We start from the raw sequence: 22,897 nt of genomic DNA on the forward strand, positions 1-22,897 counted from the left end.
CCCTAAAACTAATTTCTTTGGGTGCCCAAAAATACCCTATTTGGGTTCCCTAAAAGTAAACTGTTTGGGTGCCCTAAAATACCCTATTTGGATGCCCTAAAAGTAAACTGTTTGGGTGGCCTAAAGCTTCTTTGGGTGCCCTAAAAGTAACTAATTTAGGTACTCTTAAAGTAGCTTCTGTGGGTGCCCTAAAATATCCCATTTGGGTGCCCTAAAAGTAAACTGTCTGGCTGCCCTAAAACTTCTTTGGGTACCCTAAAAGTAATTCATTTAGATACCCTAAAAAGAAACTGTTTGGCTGCCCTAAAAGTTCTTTGGGTACTTTAAAAGTAACTAATTTGGGTACCCTAGAAGTAAGATCTTTGGGAGCCCTAAATGTAAACTGTTAGGGTGCCCTAAAGTGCCCCATTTGGATGCCCTAAAAGTAAACTGGGTGCCCTAAAACTTCTTTGGGTACCCTAAAAATAAAGTAATTTAGGTACCCTAGGAGTAACATCTTTGGGTGCCCTAGAATTAAACTGTTTGGGTACCCTAAAATAATCTTCTTGGGTGCAGATATAAAAATAATAATCTGTTAGGGTGCCCTAAAAGCAACTTCTTTGGGTGCCCTAAAAGTTTTTTGGGTACCCTAAAAGTAACTCATTTAGGTAACCTAAAAATAACTTCTTTGGATGCCCTAAAACACCCCATTTGGATGCCCTAAAACTAATTTCTTTGGGTGCCCTAAAATACCTTATTTGGATGCCCTAAAAGTAAACTGTTTGGGTGGCCTAAAGCTTCTTTGGGTGCCCGAAAAGTAACTAATTTAGGTACTCTAAAAGTAGCTTCTGTGGGTGCCCTAAAATATCCCATTGGGGTGCCCTAAAAGTAAACTGTCTGGCTGCCCTAAAACTTCTTTGGGTACCCTAAAAGTAACTCATTTAGGTACCCTAGGAGTAACATCTTTGGGTGCCCTAGAATTAAACTGTTTGGGTACCCTAAATCTTCTCTGGGTACCGTAAAAGTTACTTGTTTAGGTACCCTAGAAGTAACATCTTTGGGTGCCCTAAAAATAAACTGTTTGGGTACCCTAAAATACTCTGCTTGGGTGCAGATATAAAAATAATAATCTGTTAGGGTGCCCTAAAAGCAACTTCTTTGGGTGCCCTAAAAGTTTTTTGGGTACCCTAAAAGTAACTCATTTAGGTAACCTAAAAATAACTTCTTTGGATGCCCTAAAACACCCCATTTGGATGCCCTAAAACTAATTTCTTTGGGTGCCCTAAAATACCCTATTTGGGTTCCCTAAAAGTAAACTGTTTGGGTGCCCTAAAGCTTCTTTGGGTGCCCTAAAAGTAAACTGTTTGGGTGCCCTAAAATACCCTATTTGGATGCCCTAAAAGTAAACTGTTTGGGTGGCCTAAAGCTTCTTTGGGTGCCCTAAAAGTAACTAATTTAGGTACTCTAAAAGTAGCTTCTGTGGGTGCCCTAAAATATCCCATTGGGGTGCCCTAAAAGTAAACTGTCTGGCTGCCCTAAAATTTCTTTGGGTACCCTAAAAGCAACTCATTTAGGTACCCTAAAAATAAACTGTTTGGCTGCCCTAAAAGTTCTTTGGGTACTTTAAAAGTAACTAATTTGGGTACCCTAGAAGTAAGATCTTTGGGAGCCCTAAATGTAAACTGTTAGGGTGCCCTAAAGCGCCCCATTAAATGCCCTAAAAGTAAACTGGGTGCCCTAAAACTTCTTTGGGTACCCTAAAAGTAACTCATTTAGGTACCCTAGGAGTAACATCTTTGGGTGCCCTAGAATTAAACTGTTTGGGTACCCTAAATCTTCTTTGGGTACCGTAAAAGTAACTTGTTTAGGTACCCTAGGAGTAACATCTTTGGGTGCCCTAAAAATAAACTGTTTGGGTGCCCTAAATCTTCTTCGGGTACCCTAAGAGTAACTCATTTAGGTACCCTAAAAATAACTTCTTTGAGTGCCCTAAACACCCCATTTGGCTGCCCTAAAAGTAACTTCTTTGGATGCTCTAAAAGTAACTCATTTAGGTACCCTAAAAAGAACTTCCTTGGGTCCCAAAAAGTCTCTTCTTTGGGTGCCCTGAAGTAAACCTTTGGGGTGCCCTAAAGAGCCCATTTGGTGCCCCAGAAGTGCCGTGTTGCTGCGAGCAGGCAGCAGCTGCCTGCCAGGAGCTGGAGCCCCTTTGCTGCCGTTGTTCCCGGTGGTGGAACAGCCCGAGCCTTGTGAAAATCGGGATTTTCCCAGCTCGGGATTGCAGCGGAGCCTTTCCCGAGCTACAGCCCCCCTCTGCTGGCCGCAGCTGCTGCTGCCGGGAAAGCTCCTCTCCAAAAACCCCATCCCTGAGCCTCACCGAGTACCTGGGGATGCTCCCACAGGTCATTTTTGGGGCTCTGCTGCAGACTCACTCCTTTTTTTATGAAGTGTTTGCTTCAGGTTCCTGGAATGATTTTAATTCATTAGCAGAGAAAGGCAATGTGAATTTATTGGTTTTATTCCTGTTTGGATTTGGGGTTGTAGTGGCTTGCTGGCCATATTTTGGTTTTTGGGGAATCCTTCACAGTTGCAGATTAAAGGGGATTTTTAGGGACCTATAATGACAATTTATATTCAAATTGTATAAAATCTATGTATTTAGATGACATTAGATCTAATGACAATTTATAATTCAATAATGACAATTTATATTCAAATTGTATAAAATCTATGTATTTAGATGACATTAGATTATCAGGTTATTTTTGTGTCTTTGCTGCAGATTCACTCCTTTTTTTATGGAGTGTCTGCTTCAGCTTCCTGGATTGATTTTAATTCATTAGCAGAGAAAGGCAATGTGAATTTATTGGTTTTATTCCTGCTTAGGTTTAGGGTTGTAGTGGCTTGCAGGCTATAGTTTGGTTTTTGGGGAATCCTTCACAGTTGCAGATTAAAGGGGATTTTTAGGGACCTATAATGACAATTTATATTCAAATTGTATAAAATCTATGTATTTAGATGACATTAGATCTAATGACAATTTATAATTCAATAATGACAATTTATATTCAAATTGTGTAAAGTCTATGTATTTAGATGACATTAGATTATCAGGTTATTTTTGTGTCTTTTGCTGCAGACTCACTCCTTTTTTTATGGAGTGTCTGCTTCAGCTTCCTGGATTGATTTTAATTCATTAGCAGAGAAAAGCAATGTGAATTTATTGGTTTTATTCCTGCTTAGGTTTAGGGTTGTAGTGGCTTGCTGGCCATATTTTGGTTTTTGGGGAATCCTTCACAGTTGCAGATTAAAGGTTAGGGAACAATAATGACAATTTATATTCAAATTGTATGAAATCTATTATTTAGATGACATTAGACTATCAGGTTATTTTTGTGTTTTTGCTGCAGACTCACTCCTTTTTTTATGGAGTGTCTGCTTCAGGTTCCTGGATTGATTTTAATTCATTCGCAGAGAAAGGGAAGCCAGGTCTTGCATGTGAATTTATTTGTTTTATTCCTGCTCTGTCCTGCTTGCTTTTGGGCCTGTAGTGGCTTGCTGGCCATATTCTGGTATTTGGGGGAATCATTCACAGTTGCAGATTAAAGGCTAGGGAACAATAATGACAATTTATATTCAGATTATATAAAATATATGTATTTATATTAAATGTGCATAATATAAATAATTACATATAAGTTGCTCTTAAAAGATTATTTACGTAATTTTCTCTTGCACTTACTGCTTTCTGGCTCTGGTCCCCAAACCCATCACTGACAAGGATCAAAGAACTCTAGGAAGATACTCCAAGACCAGCCAGACTGTTTTGTTTTTCACTTATTTATGAGGTCTTAAATTACAGTTAAAAACTTCCAGCTCTTTTGCATTTTTTCCCTTCAGGAGTTATTTTTTAAGGCTTTTATTTCCCAAATAGTGCTGGCAGGAGGGGTCCAGCTCTTGGCTGTGGCTGCTGAGTGCTTCAGTTTCAGGGAAGTGTGGGAGCACATGTTCCAGAGAGAACAGAAAAGTTGGGATCTCTGGGATTTTTCTCCTGCAGTGGTAATAAATTGATATTTCTCTGTGCAGTTTTAACTGCTTCCATCCTGTGACTTCAATGCAGCCTGATGGGAATAAAAGATAAGAGCTTAAAAGTTGTCACAACTTGAAAGGTTTTTTTTTTTTTTCTCTGTTTATCTCCATCATGGATGCTCAGATTGCCTGAAACTCTTTTCATTTAATTACAAAATTATTGGAAAATTGATTTACCTGATAAAGGAATTGAGATGAGATTTTGGTAACAAATTCCAGCAGTTCAGCTTTCATGAAATACCTGGAATGGGAAGGTCAGGCTGACTGTTAAACACCTTTCTAGCTCTGTTTATCTAAAATAATTTGCATGATTTTATATGTATATATATAGTTATAGATATATAGAGGGATAAATATATAGATAAATTTTTTATATATTATTACAAAAATAATTATCTGCATAATTTGAGGTTTCACTGACCAGATCTTGGCCAGATACTTTATTGACCACATCAAGATTATTGCCAAGTTCCTGTTGTAGCACCAGTTTAAAATCCTTAATTCAGATATTGGCACTACCTGTTCAACATTATTGTTAATGTTGGTTTAACTTCAGCAGTCTCTGTCATCAGTGTGGCCATGCAGGTCAATTAAACAATTACACTTGGAATTCTTGCTAAAAGTTGCCCTGAGACAATGAAATCTTCATTATTTATTCTGTTTATGAAGTGGAACGTGTGCTATACACAAGCTGAATTGATCTTTTTTTTCTTTCTTCTTTTAATGAATGTGGATGGTGGTGGAGCTTTCTTTTTGTAAAAAAAATCTGAATTAAAGCATCCCATAAACAGCTCAGGATTCTCCATAATCAAAATAAAAATATTTTAAAAAGGAACAATGCCATCTGATTGGACAAAAAAGAAAATGAAGAGAGAACTTTGGTTGTGTGTTCCATCCCCGAAGGCTGGGAATTCAAACAGCACACCTGAGTTCAAAGTCACAGTTCCCATAAAATGTGCTTTCTCACCAATGTGTTGAGGACACATAAATGGGGCCTTTCTGTGGGTAGTTCCTTATTATTTAATTACAGTTTATAATTAAAGTAGTTTCTTGTCTCTCAGACCTGAGATGAAGCATTTCATTGATTTGTGTTCTGGTTTTAGGGAGATCTGGGCTTGCAGTGTTGCTGTCTGGCCACCAGATAGAGACTGAAGCTTGTGAAATGGGAGTTTTTCTTTTCCTTTTCCTTTTCCTTTTCCTTTTCCTTTTCCTTTTCCTTTTCCTTTTCCTTTTCCTTTTCCTTTTCCTTTTCCTTTTCCTTTTCCTTTTCCTTTTCCTTTTCCTTTTCCTTTTCCTTTTCCTTTTCCTTTCCCTTTCCCTTTCCCTTTCCCTTTCCCTTTTCCTTTCCCTTTTCCTTTTCCTTTTCCTTTTCCTTTTCCTTTTCCTTCCCATTTTCCTTTTCCTTCCCCTTTTCCCCTTTTCCCCTTTTCCCCTTTTCCCCTTTTCCCCTTTTCCCCTTTTCCCCTTTTCCCCTTTTCCCCTTTTCCCCTTTTCCCCTTTTCCCCTTTTCCCCTTTTCCTCTTTTCCCCTTTTCCCCTTTTCCCCTTTCCCCCTTTTCCTCTTTTCCCCTTTTCCCCTTTTCCCTTTTTCCCCTTTTCCCCTTTTCCCCTTTTCCCCTTTTCCCCTTTTCCCCTTTTCCCCTTTCCCCCTTTTCCCCTTTTCCCCTTTTCACCTTTTCCCCTTTCCCCCTTTTCCCCTTTTCCCCTTTCCCCCTTTTCCCCTTTTCCCCTTTTCCCCTTTTCCCCTTTTCCTTTTCCTTTCCTCCCCTTTTCCCCCTTTTCCCCCCATATTTTCTTTCCCCTTTCTTTGGTGGTTGAGCATTCCTTGAATCCAAGTCAGAAATCAGAGTAAACCCAACAATAAAGGGTTGGATAGTGTTGTTGTATAAAACACAAAATTACTTTGTTCCATGGTCTGACACCATCAGGAAGAAGGAATCTCTCTTGGAAAAAGAAGGGAATATTACAAATTTCACAGTGTAAAAGTGTGAGGAAAAAAATTCAACCCAAAACTTTATGAAGCCAGGGGAGCAAAATAGAACCTGTGGAAAAGTTCATAGAGGTTCAGCAGCAAGCTCAGAAATATGTGACTGTCAAAATGCACAATTGTTAAAGAAGGGACGGGCTGCAGTAGCCTGCAGAATTTAAATTATTTACAGTTTTTGGATGGTGATAATTCAGATATTTTTTTCCACCAGGCTTTTTATTTCAGAGTGGAAAGTAGATCTTTATTTTTGAAGTAAGCAAGCAAATTTGACTTAGAAAATAAACATCAAGACTTGTCATACAAACTCCCTTTCCAAATTAGACCAATTTTTTGTGGGAATAGTTGGTCTAACTATGAAATTCTTCCACACTGAGACTTTTCCCTCAAAAATCAAGTCCCTGTGCTGCTCATCCAGCCCAGGACAGAGGCTGGGCCCTGCCAATATTCCTGATATTCCTCTGCCACATCCTGGTTTCTTTCACCAGCAAAACCCACCAGTGTTCCTATATTCCAATAACTTCTCTCAGTCAGAATTAAGGAATTTGAAGGAAATATTTGGATTTGAAGATGCTTTAACAGTGACAGCTGGATCAGGACTTGCAGCTGCTCAGTGCTGTGGGAGAGAACCTAAAGATCCCCTTTAGGTGGGGTTTATTGCATGGGCCACATTTGTTTGCCAGATGAAAGGAAGAAACAAAAATGTTTTGTAAATATCTGATGGTTTGTTTAGGAAAACTTTCAGACAGTTTCCTGATGTTTACAAAGTGCTTGTACTTGTAATAAAATAAAATTAATGTTTTTTCCCCCTGCCCACACAGGAGGAGAATGGGAGTTTGGCTTTCTAGGGTGGTCCCTCGGGTACCTCAGTGCATGTCCAGTTTCAGAAGCACAAACTCTCTATAATTTCTATGAGACCTTTTTTGGGTCACTTGGATGTGATTCTTATTTTGTCATTGAGGGGAAGAAAAGAAAGAGTTGTTTGTGCAGAGCAGGTAGACTTGGCAATGGCAAAGTCTCTTCAGTCACAGAAGGTGACTTCTGCTTTTTCAGGTTCATATCACTGAAATGAATTCCAGGGTCATTTAGGTTGGGAAAGGTCTCCAAAATGAATCCCAACTGTGCCCTGTGCCCACCTTGTCCCTAGCCCAGAGCTCTGAGTGCCACCTCCAGGCCTTCCTTGGACACTTCCATTTAATAACTCATTTATTAGTTCAAGAATTCTGATGGAAAGCATACACAGAAGAAGCTTTCCCCAGTGGACTTGCTTAAACTCATCCTGAGCTTTTCTGTCCTGCGCCTGGAGGGGACCAACCCCAGGCAGCAGCCCAGGCTGGGGTGACCTGCTGGGGAAGGACCTGGTGACACCGAGCTGTCCCTGGGCCAGCAGAGTGTCCTGGGGGGATCGGGACGGGCACTGCCAGCAGGTCAGGGGTGACCCTGCCCCTGTGCCCAGCCCTGGGGACACCTCTGGGTGCTGTGTCCAGCTCTGGCTCCTCAGCACAGCAGGGACAGGAGCTCCTGGAGCTGAGCAAGGACCTGGAGCATCTCCATGCCCAGGAGAGGCTGAGGGAGCTGGGGCTGCTCAGCCTGGAGAGGAGCCCCAGTGAGAGGGGCCTCAGCCCTGCCTGTCCCTGGCTGTTCCTGGGTGTCCCAGTCTGTCCCTGGCTGTCCTGTGTGTCCCTGTCTGTCTGTCCCTGTGTGTCCCTGTGTGCCCCTGTCTGTCTGTCCCTGTGTGTCCCTGTGTGTCTCTGTCTGTCTGTCCCTGGCTGTCCCTGTGTGTCCATGGCTGTCCATGGCTGTCTGTCTGCCCCTGGCTCTCCCTGGCTGTCTGTCTATCCCTGTGTGTCCCAGTCTGTCCCTGTGTGTCCCTGTGTGTCCCTGTCTGTCTGTCCCTGGCTGTCTGTCTGTCCCCGTGTGTCCCAGTCTGTCCCTGTCTGTCCCTGTGTGTCCATGGCTGTCCATGGCTGTCCATGGCTGTCTATGGCTGTATGTCTGCCCCTGGCTCTCCCTGGCTGTCTGTTTGTCCCTGTGTGTCCCTGTGTGTGTCTGTCTGTCCCAGTTTGTCCCTGTGTGTCCCTGTCTGTCTGTCCCTGTCTGTCTGTCCCTGTCTGTCCCTGTGTGTCCCTGTCTGTCTGTCCCTGTCTGTCCCTGTGTGTCCCTGGCTGTCCCTGTGTGTCCCTGTCTGTCTGTCCCTGTCTGTCTGTCCCTGTCTGTCCCTGTGTGTCCCTGTCTGTCTGTCCCTGTGTGTCCCTGTCTGTCCCTGTGTGTCCCTGTCTGTCTGTCCCTGTGTGTCCCTGTCTGTGTGTCCCTGTGTGTCCCTGTGTGCAGGAGGTCCGAGCAGGTCCAGGCTCTGCTCCAGGCCCAGCAATGGCCCCAGAGCCACGGGCAGGGGCTGAGCCCAGCAATTCCCCTGCCCAGGAGGCACAACTTCTGCCCTGGGCAGTGCCCAGCCCTGAGCAGAGCCCAGAGAGGCTCTGGGCTCTCCTCCCTGGGATATTCCAGAGCCCTCTGTGCTCTGGGATGGGGAGAGGAGCAGGCTGAGGGATCAGCCACTCTCCAGAGTCCCCGTCAGACTCCGGCTGGGTGGGACAGAATTCCCAGAGCTTGCCCAGCAGTGCTGGACACAGCCTTTGGAGGTGGTTTGTCTCTTGGTAGCCCTGGATTTGGGTTTTATTTGGAATTTAATGCAGTTGAATGTGGTGAGCTGGCCCAGTTCTCCAGCAGTTTGTGTGAACTTCCAAAGGAACTTGCTGTGAAGTTCCTTTGGAGCTGTACCTTAGATATGGTGACAGTTCGTGTGTCAGTCCTGAGGGGGAGGAGTGATGGAGGAGAGTCTTCGTTGTCAGAGGAGATTTGGATTAAACCTGTTGGGTGTAGTGGCAGGAGAGGTAGGAATCTTGGAATTGACTCCTTTTTGAAAAATTCTTAATATGTTAAAAAATAACTAAGCAGGGTGTGGGAACTTTTTACTGTCAGTTAAAAAAAAAAAAAAGTCGCATTTAAACAACTCCTTTCTGTGAGGAATTTCACAATTTGATGTAGTAACTATACCATTAAATTCCTATTTTTGTTCTAATTTCTGTCATATTCCCATTCCAGAGGCGGATGCCCCAAACTTTTCGTGATCCAGCCACTGCTCCACTGAGGAAACTCTCCGTAGATTTGATCAAAACATACAAGCATATTAATGAGGTAATGGCTGCAGCTGTCTTCAGTGTGCACTGATGTTTGTTACAATACATGATTTAAATGGATTTTCTGCAAATAATCTCATCAAGAGATCCAAAAATTCGAGCTTTCTCTCAGTTGTTCACGTCCTGTTTGAGGTCATGGCTGTCGTGGTCCTGTTCCTGTCCAGCACACAGGAAATCTTTTATCCTGGGATTTATTTTCTGTTGTTTTATAAACAAATGTTGAGCTTGCGGGACAAGGAGACACGAGTGGCACAAGCACACGTTGAGCTCAATAAAACTTTATTAATGTTTCTAAGAGCTTATGAGGAAAATGCTGAAGTGTTTTCCCTTAATTATTGAATTAAATATTATAGACAAATGGAAAATACGGAGTTGTTCAGGTTAATACAGGAAAGCATCAGTTGGTTTCAAACTTTGATAATTAAAGGGAATGTGAAGGGATTTTTATGGTGATGAATGACTTCCTTGGAATTCTTTCCCAGTCTTGTGGGAACATCAAGTGGTAATCCATAATTCCAGGCTAGTTAGCATTTTGAATTTTACTGTGTGCACAGTGTGCTGGGGTGTTTCTGTTCCTTTGGCACCTGTGAACTCCAGAGATCAGTGTTACTACATTTATCAATATTACTATTATTATTTATTAGTGTTAGTATATTTACCAGAGTTACTACAATTATTTATTAGTGTTAGCACATTTATCAGAGTTATTACTATTACTTATTAATGTTAGTACATTTATTCAGCTCTGCTTTCCCAATTCTTCAATTATTCAAGACTTTCCTTTGGAATAGTGACCTGACTTCAAACACAGCAATAGGAGGAGAGGATTGCTTGGTTTTCCACTTGTAGAAGTTGCACTTTCAAACCACGGGATGCTGAATAAAAGTTGATTTTCCTCTTTCTTGAGCTGCTGTTCTAAGCAGCGCTCTTAAGGAAGCTCCTTTTCCCCTCCAGGTTTACTATGCAAAAAAAAAACGGCGGCATCAGCAGGGCCAGGGAGATGATTCCAGTCACAAAAAGGAGAGGAAAGTTTACAATGATGGTTATGACGATGACAACTACGACTACATCGTGAAAAATGGGGAGAAGTGGATGGACCGCTATGAAATCGACTCTTTAATAGGCAAAGGATCCTTTGGACAGGTAGTGGCTCGTTAGGTGCTCATATTCTTTCTGTGCATCACACTTGTGTTTAATTTGAACTGCTGCTGTTGCTTTGTTTTGAAATGAGAACTGTTTTTTCCCACTCCTGTTACCCTGAGTGCCTGTTCAGACACTCATATTTTGTGCTATTTCACGTTACTACAGAAAACATTTGAATTTTTTTTTTGGTGTCTGTAGCATTTTACAACGAGAAATCCTCCACCTTTTGCCATCTGTTGACATTTTTAACTTGAGTTTGGTTTTGGTTTGAGTTAGGTTTTTAGTTGGAGTCAGGGTTTTAGTTTGAATTGGGTTTTTAACTTCAAACAATAGTTATTGCTGGATCTTACCTCCTATAAATGTCATTAGCAGCATTTGTTTTAAATGATTGCAGCTTTAGCCAAGGCTGGAAGGAGGATGGAGCTTTTATTTTTATGGTTTTAGTTTTTCTCAGATTTACCAGTCCTTTTACAGTGTTGCTTTAGATAATTTTATTTGCATATAAAGTGACATCACTGCAATAAATGTCGCCAAATGAGTTGTAGCTTTATTGTATCATCAGAAGAAATAGAATTAAAAAGGAGAATTCTGAATTCAAAAAGGTGAACAAGGGAGTTTGGGTGGGGTTTGAAAACTGGATTTTCCTGATGGATTTGGCTTCTCTTGCAGGTTGTGAAGGCTTATGACCGAGTGGAGCAGGAGTGGGTGGCCATCAAAATCATCAAAAACAAGAAGGCTTTCCTAAACCAGGCCCAGATTGAAGTGAGACTGCTCGAGCTGATGAACAAACATGACACTGAGATGAAGTACTACATAGGTATTGAGTGAATTGCTCCTCATTTTTATTGTATTACCAATCTTGCTGTAGAGCTTAGGCTGCTTTCAGCTGATTGCCAAATCTATTTTGGAATATTTGTGATGATATTTGGTGGTTTCTGCCAAGCTGGTGGGTCCAGTGAGCTCAGGAAGCGTGGGGAGGAGTTGGAATCAAGTGTGGGAAGCCCAGCAGGACATGGAATGGTGGGAGGAGAATTCCAAAGGTGAGAGAACGGGAATTTGGAGAAGGATGTGTGGCAGGAAATGGCGTCAGGGTGGGAGCAAAATGTGCCCTCTCAGGTGGGTTGTAAAGGACACAGAAGGAACTGCTGTGGGATAATGGAGAAAACAAATCCATGGACACCAAGCTGGCCAAAAATCCACCTTAATTAAAAGTCTGAATTCTCATGGTGCTCATATTCAAGATTTTATTATGGCAGAAAGGAGAGCGTGTTGCTTTTTCTCTGAAATGTTTTTCCTATTTCAGTTTTCTGGTGGCAGCTGAAGGTTTGACAATGGCAAACCCTGCTGGCCTCTGAACAGAGGAATGTGATGAATATTTCACTTATTCAATGAAAATAAAAAAGGCTTGGATTGGTTTCTTTCATAAACTGAGATTGCGCCTGAAGGAAATGAATACAATTCCTTGGGGATATTGATCAGTTTTATTAATTGATCAGCTTATAAATTGCAATGATGTCATTGTGTATTTTAAATTATTCTCACAACTAAATATTTCCTCTCTACATGTAAGGGAATGATAACTTATTTTGATAATATATCCCTTCACAAGTTTCACAGCTTTACCGAGGTGCACCTGAGGATGTGAAAATGTCCTCTTGTCCTCCAAACATGGCAGAAATATTTTGTAAAAAACACAGAACCAAGGAAAAACCTGATTTTCTTATTTTACTCAGCACTCAGCTTCCTACATATTGATGAAAGCATTTAAAAGATTTCACAAGTTTTTGCACCCAAGGGTGTGTAAAATGTCCCTCTGTACCCCAGACATGGCAGAAATATTTTGTAAATAATACAGAACCAGGAAAAAACCAATGCTCTTATTTTACTCAGCGCTCAGCTTCCTACACATTGATGAAAGCATTTAAAAGATTTCACAAGATTTTCCAGTTTTACTGAGGTGCACCTGACGATGTGAAGATGTCCTCTTGTCCTCCAAGCATGGCAGAAATATTTTGTAAACACCACAGGACCAGGGAAGAAGAAGTTATTTTAAAAAAAAGTTTAAAAGTTATTTTATTGACGGTCCTCCTTCCTCCATGCTGTGTTGTAATGAACCCATCATTCTCAGTGTGCACTAATGACATTTCCCCCTTTTCCCCAGTGCATTTGAAGCGTCACTTCATGTTCAGGAACCACCTGTGCTTGGTGTTTGAGATGCTGTCCTACAACCTGTACGACCTGCTGAGGAACACCAACTTCCGCGGCGTGTCCCTCAACCTGACGCGCAAGTTCGCGCAGCAGATGTGCACGGCCCTGCTCTTCCTGGCCACCCCCGAGCTCAGCATCATTCACTGTGACCTAAAACCAGAGAACATCCTGCTCTGCAACCCCAAAAGGAGCGCCATCAAGATCGTGGATTTCGGCAGTTCGTGTCAGCTTGGGCAGAGGGTGAGTTTGGGGGAAAATCGGCGAATTTCCGGCTGAAAAATGCTGGATTTTTAAGTTACAATACTCATCTAGCTCATTGAAACTTCATTCATGATGAATGTAGCTTTAAAATAATGACTCAGTTTTAAATAGAGATCCACAGTCCTCAAGAGCTTTAAATATGAGTGTCAGAATCCCAGGATTGTCAAGGGTGGGAAAGATCAAGTCCAACCATGGAGCAGCAGCACCACGTTCACCACCAAACCAAGTCCAAAAGTGTCACATCCACACCTAATTTTGAACAATTTGACAATCCTCCACTTCCTTTAGTGCCCCGGTAGATAAAAATCCACCATAGGATAAATTTTCCATGTTTTTTTCTTTCTCCTTGGCTGTGTTTTTGTGCTGTCAGTGGAGAATGCACCAGCACTTGGTTGTAGAAATATGCAGTGCTAATAAATAAAACAAAAAATTAAGTAAAAATAAAGAAATAAAATACTCTTTTATTATTATCTTACTCCATCTATATTCCTCTTTCCATGAGCATTCTTTCAGCCTGTCCCCTGTTTATGATGAGTGACACTGCAGATTGGATCTGTAGGTAAAGAATTCAGGAATTCATGGACTAACTTCACCAAAAGTACCCTCATTGTCTCTTGAGGAGCTGGCACTGGCCAGTAGCACCCCATTGCTTTTTCCCAGGACAAATTTTGGGAGAGTGGATCAGAATATGGAATATTGTATTGAAAGCAGCAATGAGAGAGGGGTTTAGATTAATAAAAGAACTTTTTGCTATAAACTAAAAGGAAGGGCTGAAGGAAGACACCAGGAGGTGAAATGACATCTGAATTATTTATCCAAATCCATTATTTATCAATAATAAGATAATTTTGAAATGTTAAGAATCACAATTAAAAAAAAATGACATGACTCAAGCTGAACTTCCTGCTTTTTTTCCTAAAAATATTTTCCTGCTTTTTTTCCTAAATTTTTTCCATAATATTTTCCTAAAAATTAACAACTAGAAACTTTTACTAATGTAATATATGTATAGATTTTATTACCCCTGATACCTCATCTTTCCCTGCACCAAAATGGGATTTCATGGCAGCTGTGTTTTGTCACTTGGAATTTTCATTCCTTTTGGATGCTGAGTGTGATTGTGACTTGGAGATGCTTTTCTTGCAGATATACCAATATATCCAGAGTCGTTTTTATCGATCACCAGAGGTGCTACTGGGAATGCCTTATGACCTTGCAATTGATATGTGGTCCCTTGGGTGTATTTTAGTCGAGATGCACACTGGAGAGCCTCTCTTTAGTGGGGCAAATGAGGTAAGTTATCTACCAGGAACTGGTTTTCTTCTGTCCTTAATCCCCATCATGATTTTCATCTGTTTATTGGGATGCATAAATTAGGGAAATCTGGTAATTCTAAAAGGATTAGACATCAATAACAGGACTTTTGTCAGGACACAAAATTACCTGTTCATAATTTTCTTTGTCTCTCTCTTACTCCTTAATTTGTTTTGTCCATATTAAATTTTTCTTAAATTAATTAACTTAGAACTTGTATGAGTAGCTGACATTTGTGCCACAGCTGGGCTGGCTGTTACTTGTCCTTCACCAACCCATTTTATTTGGGACAGGTGGATCAGATGAATAAAATAGTGGAAGTTTTGGGGATACCACCAACCCACATCCTCGACCAAGCACCCAAAGCAAGAAAGTTCTTTGAGAAGTTGCCAGATAGCACTTGGAACTTGAAGAAGACCAAAGATGGAAAAAGGGTAGGTAGAACAATTAGGATAATAATAAATATATACAAAAATATGTAAAATGGTAAGTTATTACTTTGTTTTTCATCGTCTTACTGATAATGCAGCTTTGTTGTTTTATTTTGTTCTGTCTTGTCAATTGAACAGCATTTCCTGTCGTGTTGAATAGTTTCCTGATTTGAGTTTTGACATAGAATCTGTGCTTCACACACTGATTCCAAGCCATTCCTCCCTCCCCACAGGAATACAAACCACCGGGAACTCGCAAACTCCACAATATCCTGGGAGTTGAGACAGGAGGGCCGGGTGGGCGCCGTGCTGGGGAGTCAGGTCATACTGTAGCTGACTACTTGAAGTTCAAAGACCTCATCTTAAGGATGCTTGACTATGACCCCAAGACACGAATCCAGCCCTACTACGCCCTGCAGCACAGCTTCTTCAAGAAAACGGCGGACGAAGGTACCAACACGAGTAACAGCGTGTCCACGAGTCCTGCCATGGAGCAGTCACAGTCTTCAGGAACCACCTCTAGTACATCTTCAAGCTCAGGTGGGTTTTGGTCATGAACAGGTGATAAAATTCTGCTTCCTAATGTTGGGCACTGAACGGGCTCCCCAGGGAATGGGCACGGCCCCGAGGCTGCCAGAGCTCCTGGAGCATTTGGACAGCGCTGCCAGGGATGCCCAGGATGGGATTCTTGGGGGTGTCTGTGCAGTTGGACTGGATGATCCTTGTGGGTCCCTTCCAACTCAGAATATGCCATGATTCTCTGAAATGTTAATTTTTTTCCATATCATCAAAAAATATCAGTCATGATCACTAAACAATTATTTTAATCAGCTGGAACAGGTAAACAGAAAACCCCCAAATGCCCAGCTAGATGAGCAAAAATGTGAGTGGTTAACATTGATCTTATACTTTTCCCTTGAAGCACTTTATAAAACTTTTATGCTGCCATTGTTTGATAGCTGTGAATTCTGTGTCCCTTTAGTCACTGAGCATGTTGGGGTTTTCCAGGTGGATCTTCTGGCACGAGCAACAGCGGAAGGGCGCGGTCGGACCCCACGCACCAGCATCGACACAGCGGTGGGCACTTCACTGCTGCTGTGCAAGCTATGGACTGTGAAACACACAGCCCACAGGTAAGGCAGAACATAAAGTGCAGGACAGATGAAACCATAGATTCTCCTCCGTGTAGACAATTAATTGCTGTGTAGACAGACCTTGCTTTTTTAGTAGCCTGTAATCAGCTGTGTTGTTCCAGTGGTTCCTCTAATGATGCTGGCACCTTTCAAGGTATGAGCTACAACATTTAAATTTCATTTGCTTTGCTTATTGTCTCCAGGCTCCTCAGCCAGAGGCCAGGGCTTCATTTTTCTAAGTGTTGTACAAATGCTGTTATTATTACTATAATGTAAAGCTGCTTCTATAATTTTGACAGCAAAGTCACTTACCAGACTTCCTTTAAGTGACTGAAAATAACATCCAGGATGTGCATTCATTTTTCTTAAGGTATATGTAGAAAGGTATTGGAAATTATTCTTAAGTACATGCCTGCATTTCTAGAATAATTGTGCAGCTTCAAGGCTTGGTTAATGTTTAAAAAAATAGGCATAAATACGAATAATTTAATCTCTCGTGTTGTTCAAGATAGAAAAGTATCGGAAATTATTCTTAAGTACATGCCTGCATTTCTAGAATAACTGTGCAACTTCAAGGCTTGGTTAAGGTTTTAAAAAAATGGCATAAATACAAATAACTTAATCACTCATGTGTTGTTCAAGACAGAAAAGTATTGGAAATTATTCTTAAGTACATGCCTGCATTTCTAGAATAATTGTGCAACTTCAAGGCTTGGTTAAGGTTTTAACAAAATGGCATAAATACAAATAACTTAATCTCTCGTGTTGTTCAAGAACCTATTGGATGTGACACTCAGTTGACAAGGTGGCCAGAGGTTGGATGGTCTGGGAGGTCTTTTCCAACCCTTATGATTCTGTGACTGGGTGAAACGCCAGCTTTGAGTCAGCATTTTAATTGGAATTTTGCAGGTTCGGCAGCAGTTTCCCCCTCCCATCGGTTGGACCGCCACCGAAGCTCCCACCCAGGTCACCGTCGAGAACCACCCGGTTCAAGAAACCACCTTCCATGTAAACCCTCAGCAACAGAACGCATTACACCATCACCACGGCAACAGCTCCCACCACCACCACCATCACCACCACCACCACCACCACCATGGACAGCAAGCCTTGGGCAGCCGGACCAGGCCGAGAGTCTACAATTCTCCAACAAACAGCTCCTCCACCCAGGATTCTATGGAGGTGGGCCACAGTCACCACTCCATGACATCCCTGTCTTCCTCAACTACTTCTTCCTCTACATCTTCCTCCTCTACTGGTAACCAAGGCAATCAGGCCTATCAGAACCGCCCAGTGGCTGCTAATACCTTGGACTTTGGACAGAACGGAGCTATGGACATGAATTTAACAGTCTACTCTAATCCGCGCCAAGAAACTGGCATAGCTGGACATCCCACGTACCAGTTTTCTGCTAATACAGGTCCTGCTCATTACATGACTGAAGGACACCTTGCCATGAGGCAAGGCATTGATAGAGAAGAGTCTCCCATGACAGGAGTTTGTGTTCAGCAAAGTCCTGTGGCTAGCTCGTGACTAAACTGAAACTAAGTTTGTTTCTTGTGTGTTTTTATAGAAGTGGTGTTTTTCCAAAAAAACAAAGTGCAAAGCTGCTTGAATCAGAAGGAGATAAACTCACTGAACCGCTACAGGAGGGCAAAGTTGACTATTTTTTTAAACTTGAAAAGATTGCAAAGGGACAATGAAGTTTTTTTTTTGTTGGTTTTTTGCTGGGGGGAGGTTTTTTTTGGTTGGTTTTTTTTTTTAAGAGCCATGTCTGGACCCACCTTAACGGATAGCTTAGTGGTGGTCACCTTTTGCTTCCCCCATTTTAACTTGCCACAACCTAGTCATAGTTTGGTTTTTTTGGGGTGGGGTTTTGATTTTTTTAATTATAATTTTTTTTTTTTTTTTGCTCTCATTCGACAGGGGTTATTGTTCAAATGTTAGTCATAGTTGCAAACTAGTTTCTTTTTAAAGGCATTGCACATGATTTCTAAAAAAAGGCCCTTTGAAGTTTTTTGGGTGGGAGGGGGAGTGAGTAATATATATATTTTTTTTAGTTCCCCAAACAACCATGGGCACAGAAATGCAGTACTGTAAGAAAGAGGGACCTTCAGATTACACAAATATATTATTCTTCAGCTGTAAAAAGGGACGGTTGTGACGGAGTTTGTGAGGCACATTGAGCATGCGAAGTGGCGGTGAGCAGAACTCTCCTTTTCTGAATCTACTGAGGATCAAAGCAGCAATTGTGATGGGAATTCTGTGGGTGCCACCTTTTGGAGCCCACGGGCAGTTAGGATGGAAATCTGACTGGTTTCATAACTGAGGTGCACTGAGAAGCAATCAACGGGTCGGTCCTGGCCAGTCCTGGGGAGGTCTAAGTGGTGGTCTTTGGGATAACCTTTGGCCTTATGGATTTGGACTCTTAAGTTAGAAGAGCCTACCATTTCAGATGCAATCACTTTTGGACATGCTTTTGCAGACAGTCCTTAATGCTGAAAACACAGAGAATGGGTAATTCAAGAGGCCTTTCTTTTAAAATAGACTTTTGTGACCCACTTATTGTAAGGTATTGCAAGGTCACTTTGCGTGTGTCATAAAGTTGACTTCCTTATTGGTTGAAGGTCACAGGAGTAGTGGTTTGCGTTTGATGGAAATAGCTACAACTGTGTCCCTTCCTGCTTTTTACTTTTTTCTTTTGCTTTTTCTCGGCACGTGGTTTTCTCCACCATTACTTCTGCACAAAGACGTCTTCTGTTCATCCTGAACATTTTTAAAAAAAAAAAATGCAGAATTTTATGTGACTGCTTTTTTGCCTCACAATTATGCTGTGAATTTTACAAAAATTTATTTTCTTTTTTGATAATTTATTGTACCAAAGCTGTTTTTATAGCACATAGATGTCTGTAACCAATAATGTAGCAGTTCTGCACTTTGACACAAGGTGTAACTAGACCATTTTTAAATGTCAGTTGAAAAATTATGGCTGTACTATTGCTTAAACAAAACTGGAACTGTTGTTGAATTCATAGCCAATACATTTACAGCAATCTGTGTACTGAAGATAATAGATTGACATCTACTTGGAGACTATAACATCTGTTACATTATCAATGTGTTCAGGCTTCTGAAGGTTAAAAGGGACACTAGATCCAGAAGCTATGAAACCAGCAGTTGATTCTTGTATTCCTTATTAACAAAATTGTAAACTTGAAGGCAAAGACCTTGATTGCATGAACAGGTCCAAAAAAATAATAGGCTGAGTAAAGCAAAACCCTCACGGGAGACCTGAGGTTAGCAGGCTGTATTTAACAGGTGCCTAATTTTTGGGTAACGCTGCCTTAATATAACACAGTCAGCTTGGCAGTTGCAAAATTCACGGGCCCATCCAAGAGATTTTGGCTTTTTTTGTGGGAAAAAGGAAAAAAAAAAAAAAAAAAGCTGCGTGAGGAAAAAAACCTTGGTGAAAGGATGAAGGTGAGTTCCTTGATTGCCCATCCCAGATGAACAGTGTTGCCCATCCTCTCTTACAGAAGCAGTGATCTACCTCTGCCAGTAAGCCCTTGGAAAAGTTAATTTTAGCAGCAAATGGTCAATTCCATGCGGCCAAGTCGTTTTTTCAGTCGAAAAGGTGGAATTTCTTTATACTCACAGTGGCAACACAGCAGCTGACTACCATGTAAATGGGAACGAATCCTTGGGATTAGCATTTTTTTGTAAATCATGGTTTCCCTAATCAAATATTTCTTTTTGTACCGACACATCAACCCTGTGGATGAAAGCAGATTTTTGTTTTCCCCCCCCCGTTTTTTATTTTTTTTTTGTTTGGTTTTCTTTTGAAGCTCAGTTATTCAGAGGAGTTTACAGGATTTGGAAGGCTGTCACCTTAGAAAGGAATGCTGAGTTTAGCAATATAAAATAAAAGGAATCCAGTTCTTACTGCTGTCTAGGAATATAAGGGTAATATGGAATCTGGGTAACACCACGCGCGCCGGTTGCCACCCCTTAGCAAGCGCCCAAAAAATAAAATAACCCCACCAAACCTAAAGCAGTTCAAAGAAATAACCTCTACATCACGAAGGAAAAAAAAAATCATAAAATCCAGTGCTTCTGCATACTGTGTTATGTTACAGTCCAGTTTTGTGTGCTTTACTACACAGTTTGGTTACAGGACTTCTGTGCATTGTAAACATAAACAGCATGGAAAAGGTTAAATACCTGTGTTCAGATTGTAAGATCTAGTCCGGACTTGCTGTGTATATTGTAACGTTAAATGAAAAGACAAGCCCTTTGTATTATAGTCATGCAGTCTTATGTATGATAAACAGTTGAATAATTTGTCCTCAGACTCTTTACTGTGCTTTTTAAAAAGGAAAAAAAAAAAAAAAAGAAGAAAAAAAAAAGAGTAATTTAAGAAAAAAACAAAGAAAAAATGTAAACGTAGTAAGTCTTCCTATGCAATTAACCTACTCCAAGCCATGGTATGGTAGGTATAATTATACTATAATATGTAAATATCAGATACATTGAAACAAACTTAAAAATATGAAAGTAAAAGTTGGAGGCGTAACAGCTAATTTGGAGTTTTTAATTGAAAACCAGCGAGGTCTGCAAATCCCTGATGTGTGAACACAGCTCTGCTTGATTCTCATGGACTGTGCCTGTAGTTTGAGTTCTTTAATCCTCATCTCTTAGTCTGAGTGTTCTGATGTGCTCTGCACAGTCCCAGGTGAGCTGGTTTTGAGGCCGTGGAATGGGATTTTGGGACTGGCCTGCCGTTATCCCCAGAGCCCAGCCCAGTTCCTCCTGCCTCACCAACTCCCTGGCTTTGGGTGCAGTAGGACCTAGTTTTGAAAAAGCTGATTTTCCTGTAGTTTCTGCCCAGTGGGAGGAGCTTTCCATGTCTCTGGAGTGATTCAGCCAGGTTGTTTCCAGTCCTCCTTCAGCTCTGGGACTCCTCAGTTACAGCTGGTGGCCACCAGAGCCTGGCAGAAAGACGAGTAACAACTCCAGTTTGAAACTATTCCACGTAAAAATATGTTCGCTTGATTAACCTCCTTAAATCCTTTAACTGTAAAGCTCTTGTGGCTCTTCTGAAACCTCAGATGTTTCCAAACCCGTTGTAAAAGCTGGAATTGCTGCACGCAGCCCCTGGCAGGTGCTGCCAGTCCCGCTGGGTGCGTGCAGGAGGTGCAGGTACATCCTTGGACCTCTCACTCGGTTCCTTGTCTGTTTATCCCTGCCAGGATTGCAGTTTTCAACCTCTCAGCCTCAGTTCTTTGCATTAAAAGATTGTAAATTTAGATGATTCTTCATCCTGATTTGCTTGGGGAATGCCAGGATTTAGGATTCCATCCTGTAAGTACCGTGGTGTCTGGAGGGGCCTGGATGCTACAAGGGTTGGATTCACCTGGAAATGTGACTTCATCTCCATTATTTATCACTCTGCCATCCTTGTTTTCATCACACCATCCATGTGCTTATACTTTATACTGGACAACTGAAAAAAAGACTTTTGAAAGATAATCTGTGGAAGAATTCCTGTTGAAGCCCATCAGGAACATCCTTCCTAATGAGGGAGTGAGTGCAAACTCCAGCCTGGTGACACAGAACCTGTTGTGTTGGCTTATAGAACAAATTCATCCCAGTAAGATCAGTCGGGAACTTCTGGATAGAAAGGAAATATTTTTTTCTGATCAAAAATACACAAGGAAGTGGCTGCAGAATAGAGATATTGCTGAGAGTTATCTCCTGAGGGTAGCTGGGGTTTAGCCTGACTTTAGGATAAATTATTTATTGGAATTCTCTCACTGGGGACCTTGTGGCTCTGCACAACTCCCTGACAGGAGGGGACAGCCAGGGGGAGAGGGAACGGCCTCAGGCTGGGCCAGGGCAGGCTCAGCTTGGCCAGCAGCAGGAATTTCCCCATGGAAAGGCTGCTCAGGCCTGGGCAGGGGCTGCCCAGGGAGCTTTGGAGTGCCCATCCCTGCAGGTGTCCCCTGGAGGTGGCACTCAGAGCTCTGGGCTGGGGACAAGGTGGGACTGCATGGGCTGGGAGGGCTGTTCCAGCCCCGGGGATTCTGTGATACTTTACTTGGAATGATTCATGTTAAAGTGCACAATACCTGCCCAGCAAAGGAAGGCACCTCCTCAAACAGTGGCTTTCTGCTCCATAACCCTGGTTTTGTGGGGTTCTACAGAAACAGCTTCGGGTGGGAAATTTGCAGTTGGTTTTTAGTTTTCCATGGTGACTGTTGAGCTGTTCCTTCCTCACTGATGAAGATGCCTTGATTTGATTTCAGCAGTTCTCCATAGGAGCCCTGCCAAATTTATGGGATCAGCCTAAACCTGAGGGGGTTTGTAGTTGCTGCTTATTATCTTTTATGGTCGATGTTCTGGAGCATCAGAGTTAATCACAGCTGGGGTTGTTCAGATGGAGAAGGCTCCAGAGAGACCTCAGAGCCCCTTCTGGTACCTAAAGGGGCTCCAGGAGAGCTGGAGAGGGACTTGGGACAAGGGATGGAGGGGCAGGACAAGGGGGAATGGCTTTCAACATGAAGGAGCTGGATTTAGGTTAAATATAAGGAAGGCATTTTTACCATGAGTGGTAAAACACTGGCAAAGGTTGTGGCTGCCCCTGGATCCCTGGCAGTGCCCAGGCCAGGTTGGACACTGGGGCTTGGAGCAGCCTGGGACAGTGGAAGCTCCCTGCCATGGCAGGGGGTGGATATGGATTCTTTTTAAGGTCTCTTCAAACCCAAATCTTTCTTTGATTCTGTTAAAAATGGGTTAAAAACTTCTGAAATCTGTTGTTGTGTGATCACTGAGTCCTGCTGAGCACTGACTTATGAATCTCTTGTGAAATCACAGGAATTTTAACAATTTCTTGAAACTTCAGGTTTTATGGGTATTGCTTGTGGTGTTGAGTAATAAAAGAGGAGCATGGCTTAAGGCAGGAAAAATTAGTAACCAAATCCCCCTCTTGTAGGCCTCCCCTTGAGAAAGGAGATGGATTTTATGGATGTTGATTGTCCAAAACCAGTGAGTTAATGATGGGAAAATGATATATGGAAAATCAAATGTTTGTTCTAAAGAAACTAATGGAAGATGTCAAGCAGAAAATCAAAAAAAACCCTCTTTCTTCAGGATCTCTCTT

General features: G+C 41.8%; 1 protein-coding gene across 2 annotated transcripts in view; it reads left to right on the forward strand.

Annotated features, from left to right (window-relative positions):
- Positions 1-20,089, forward strand: part of DYRK1A (dual specificity tyrosine phosphorylation regulated kinase 1A) — a 77,437-nt gene extending 57,348 nt beyond the window's left edge. For both annotated transcript variants that reach the window (XM_068179528.1, XM_068179527.1), the window contains exons 4-12: positions 9,154-9,246; positions 10,203-10,391; positions 11,061-11,208; positions 12,553-12,839; positions 14,007-14,153; positions 14,468-14,608; positions 14,839-15,145; positions 15,614-15,738; positions 16,648-20,089. In XM_068179528.1, coding sequence (XP_068035629.1) covers positions 9,154-9,246; positions 10,203-10,391; positions 11,061-11,208; positions 12,553-12,839; positions 14,007-14,153; positions 14,468-14,608; positions 14,839-15,145; positions 15,614-15,738; positions 16,648-17,271 — 2,061 coding nt within the window. In that variant the 3' untranslated portion in view covers positions 17,272-20,089. The remainder of the gene's footprint in view (positions 1-9,153; positions 9,247-10,202; positions 10,392-11,060; positions 11,209-12,552; positions 12,840-14,006; positions 14,154-14,467; positions 14,609-14,838; positions 15,146-15,613; positions 15,739-16,647) is intronic.
- Positions 20,090-22,897: the final 2,808 nt, after the last annotated feature.

This window comes from Anomalospiza imberbis, chromosome 2 (genome assembly GCF_031753505.1).
Source record: "Anomalospiza imberbis isolate Cuckoo-Finch-1a 21T00152 chromosome 2, ASM3175350v1, whole genome shotgun sequence".
Lineage (NCBI taxonomy): Eukaryota > Metazoa > Chordata > Aves > Passeriformes > Viduidae > Anomalospiza > Anomalospiza imberbis.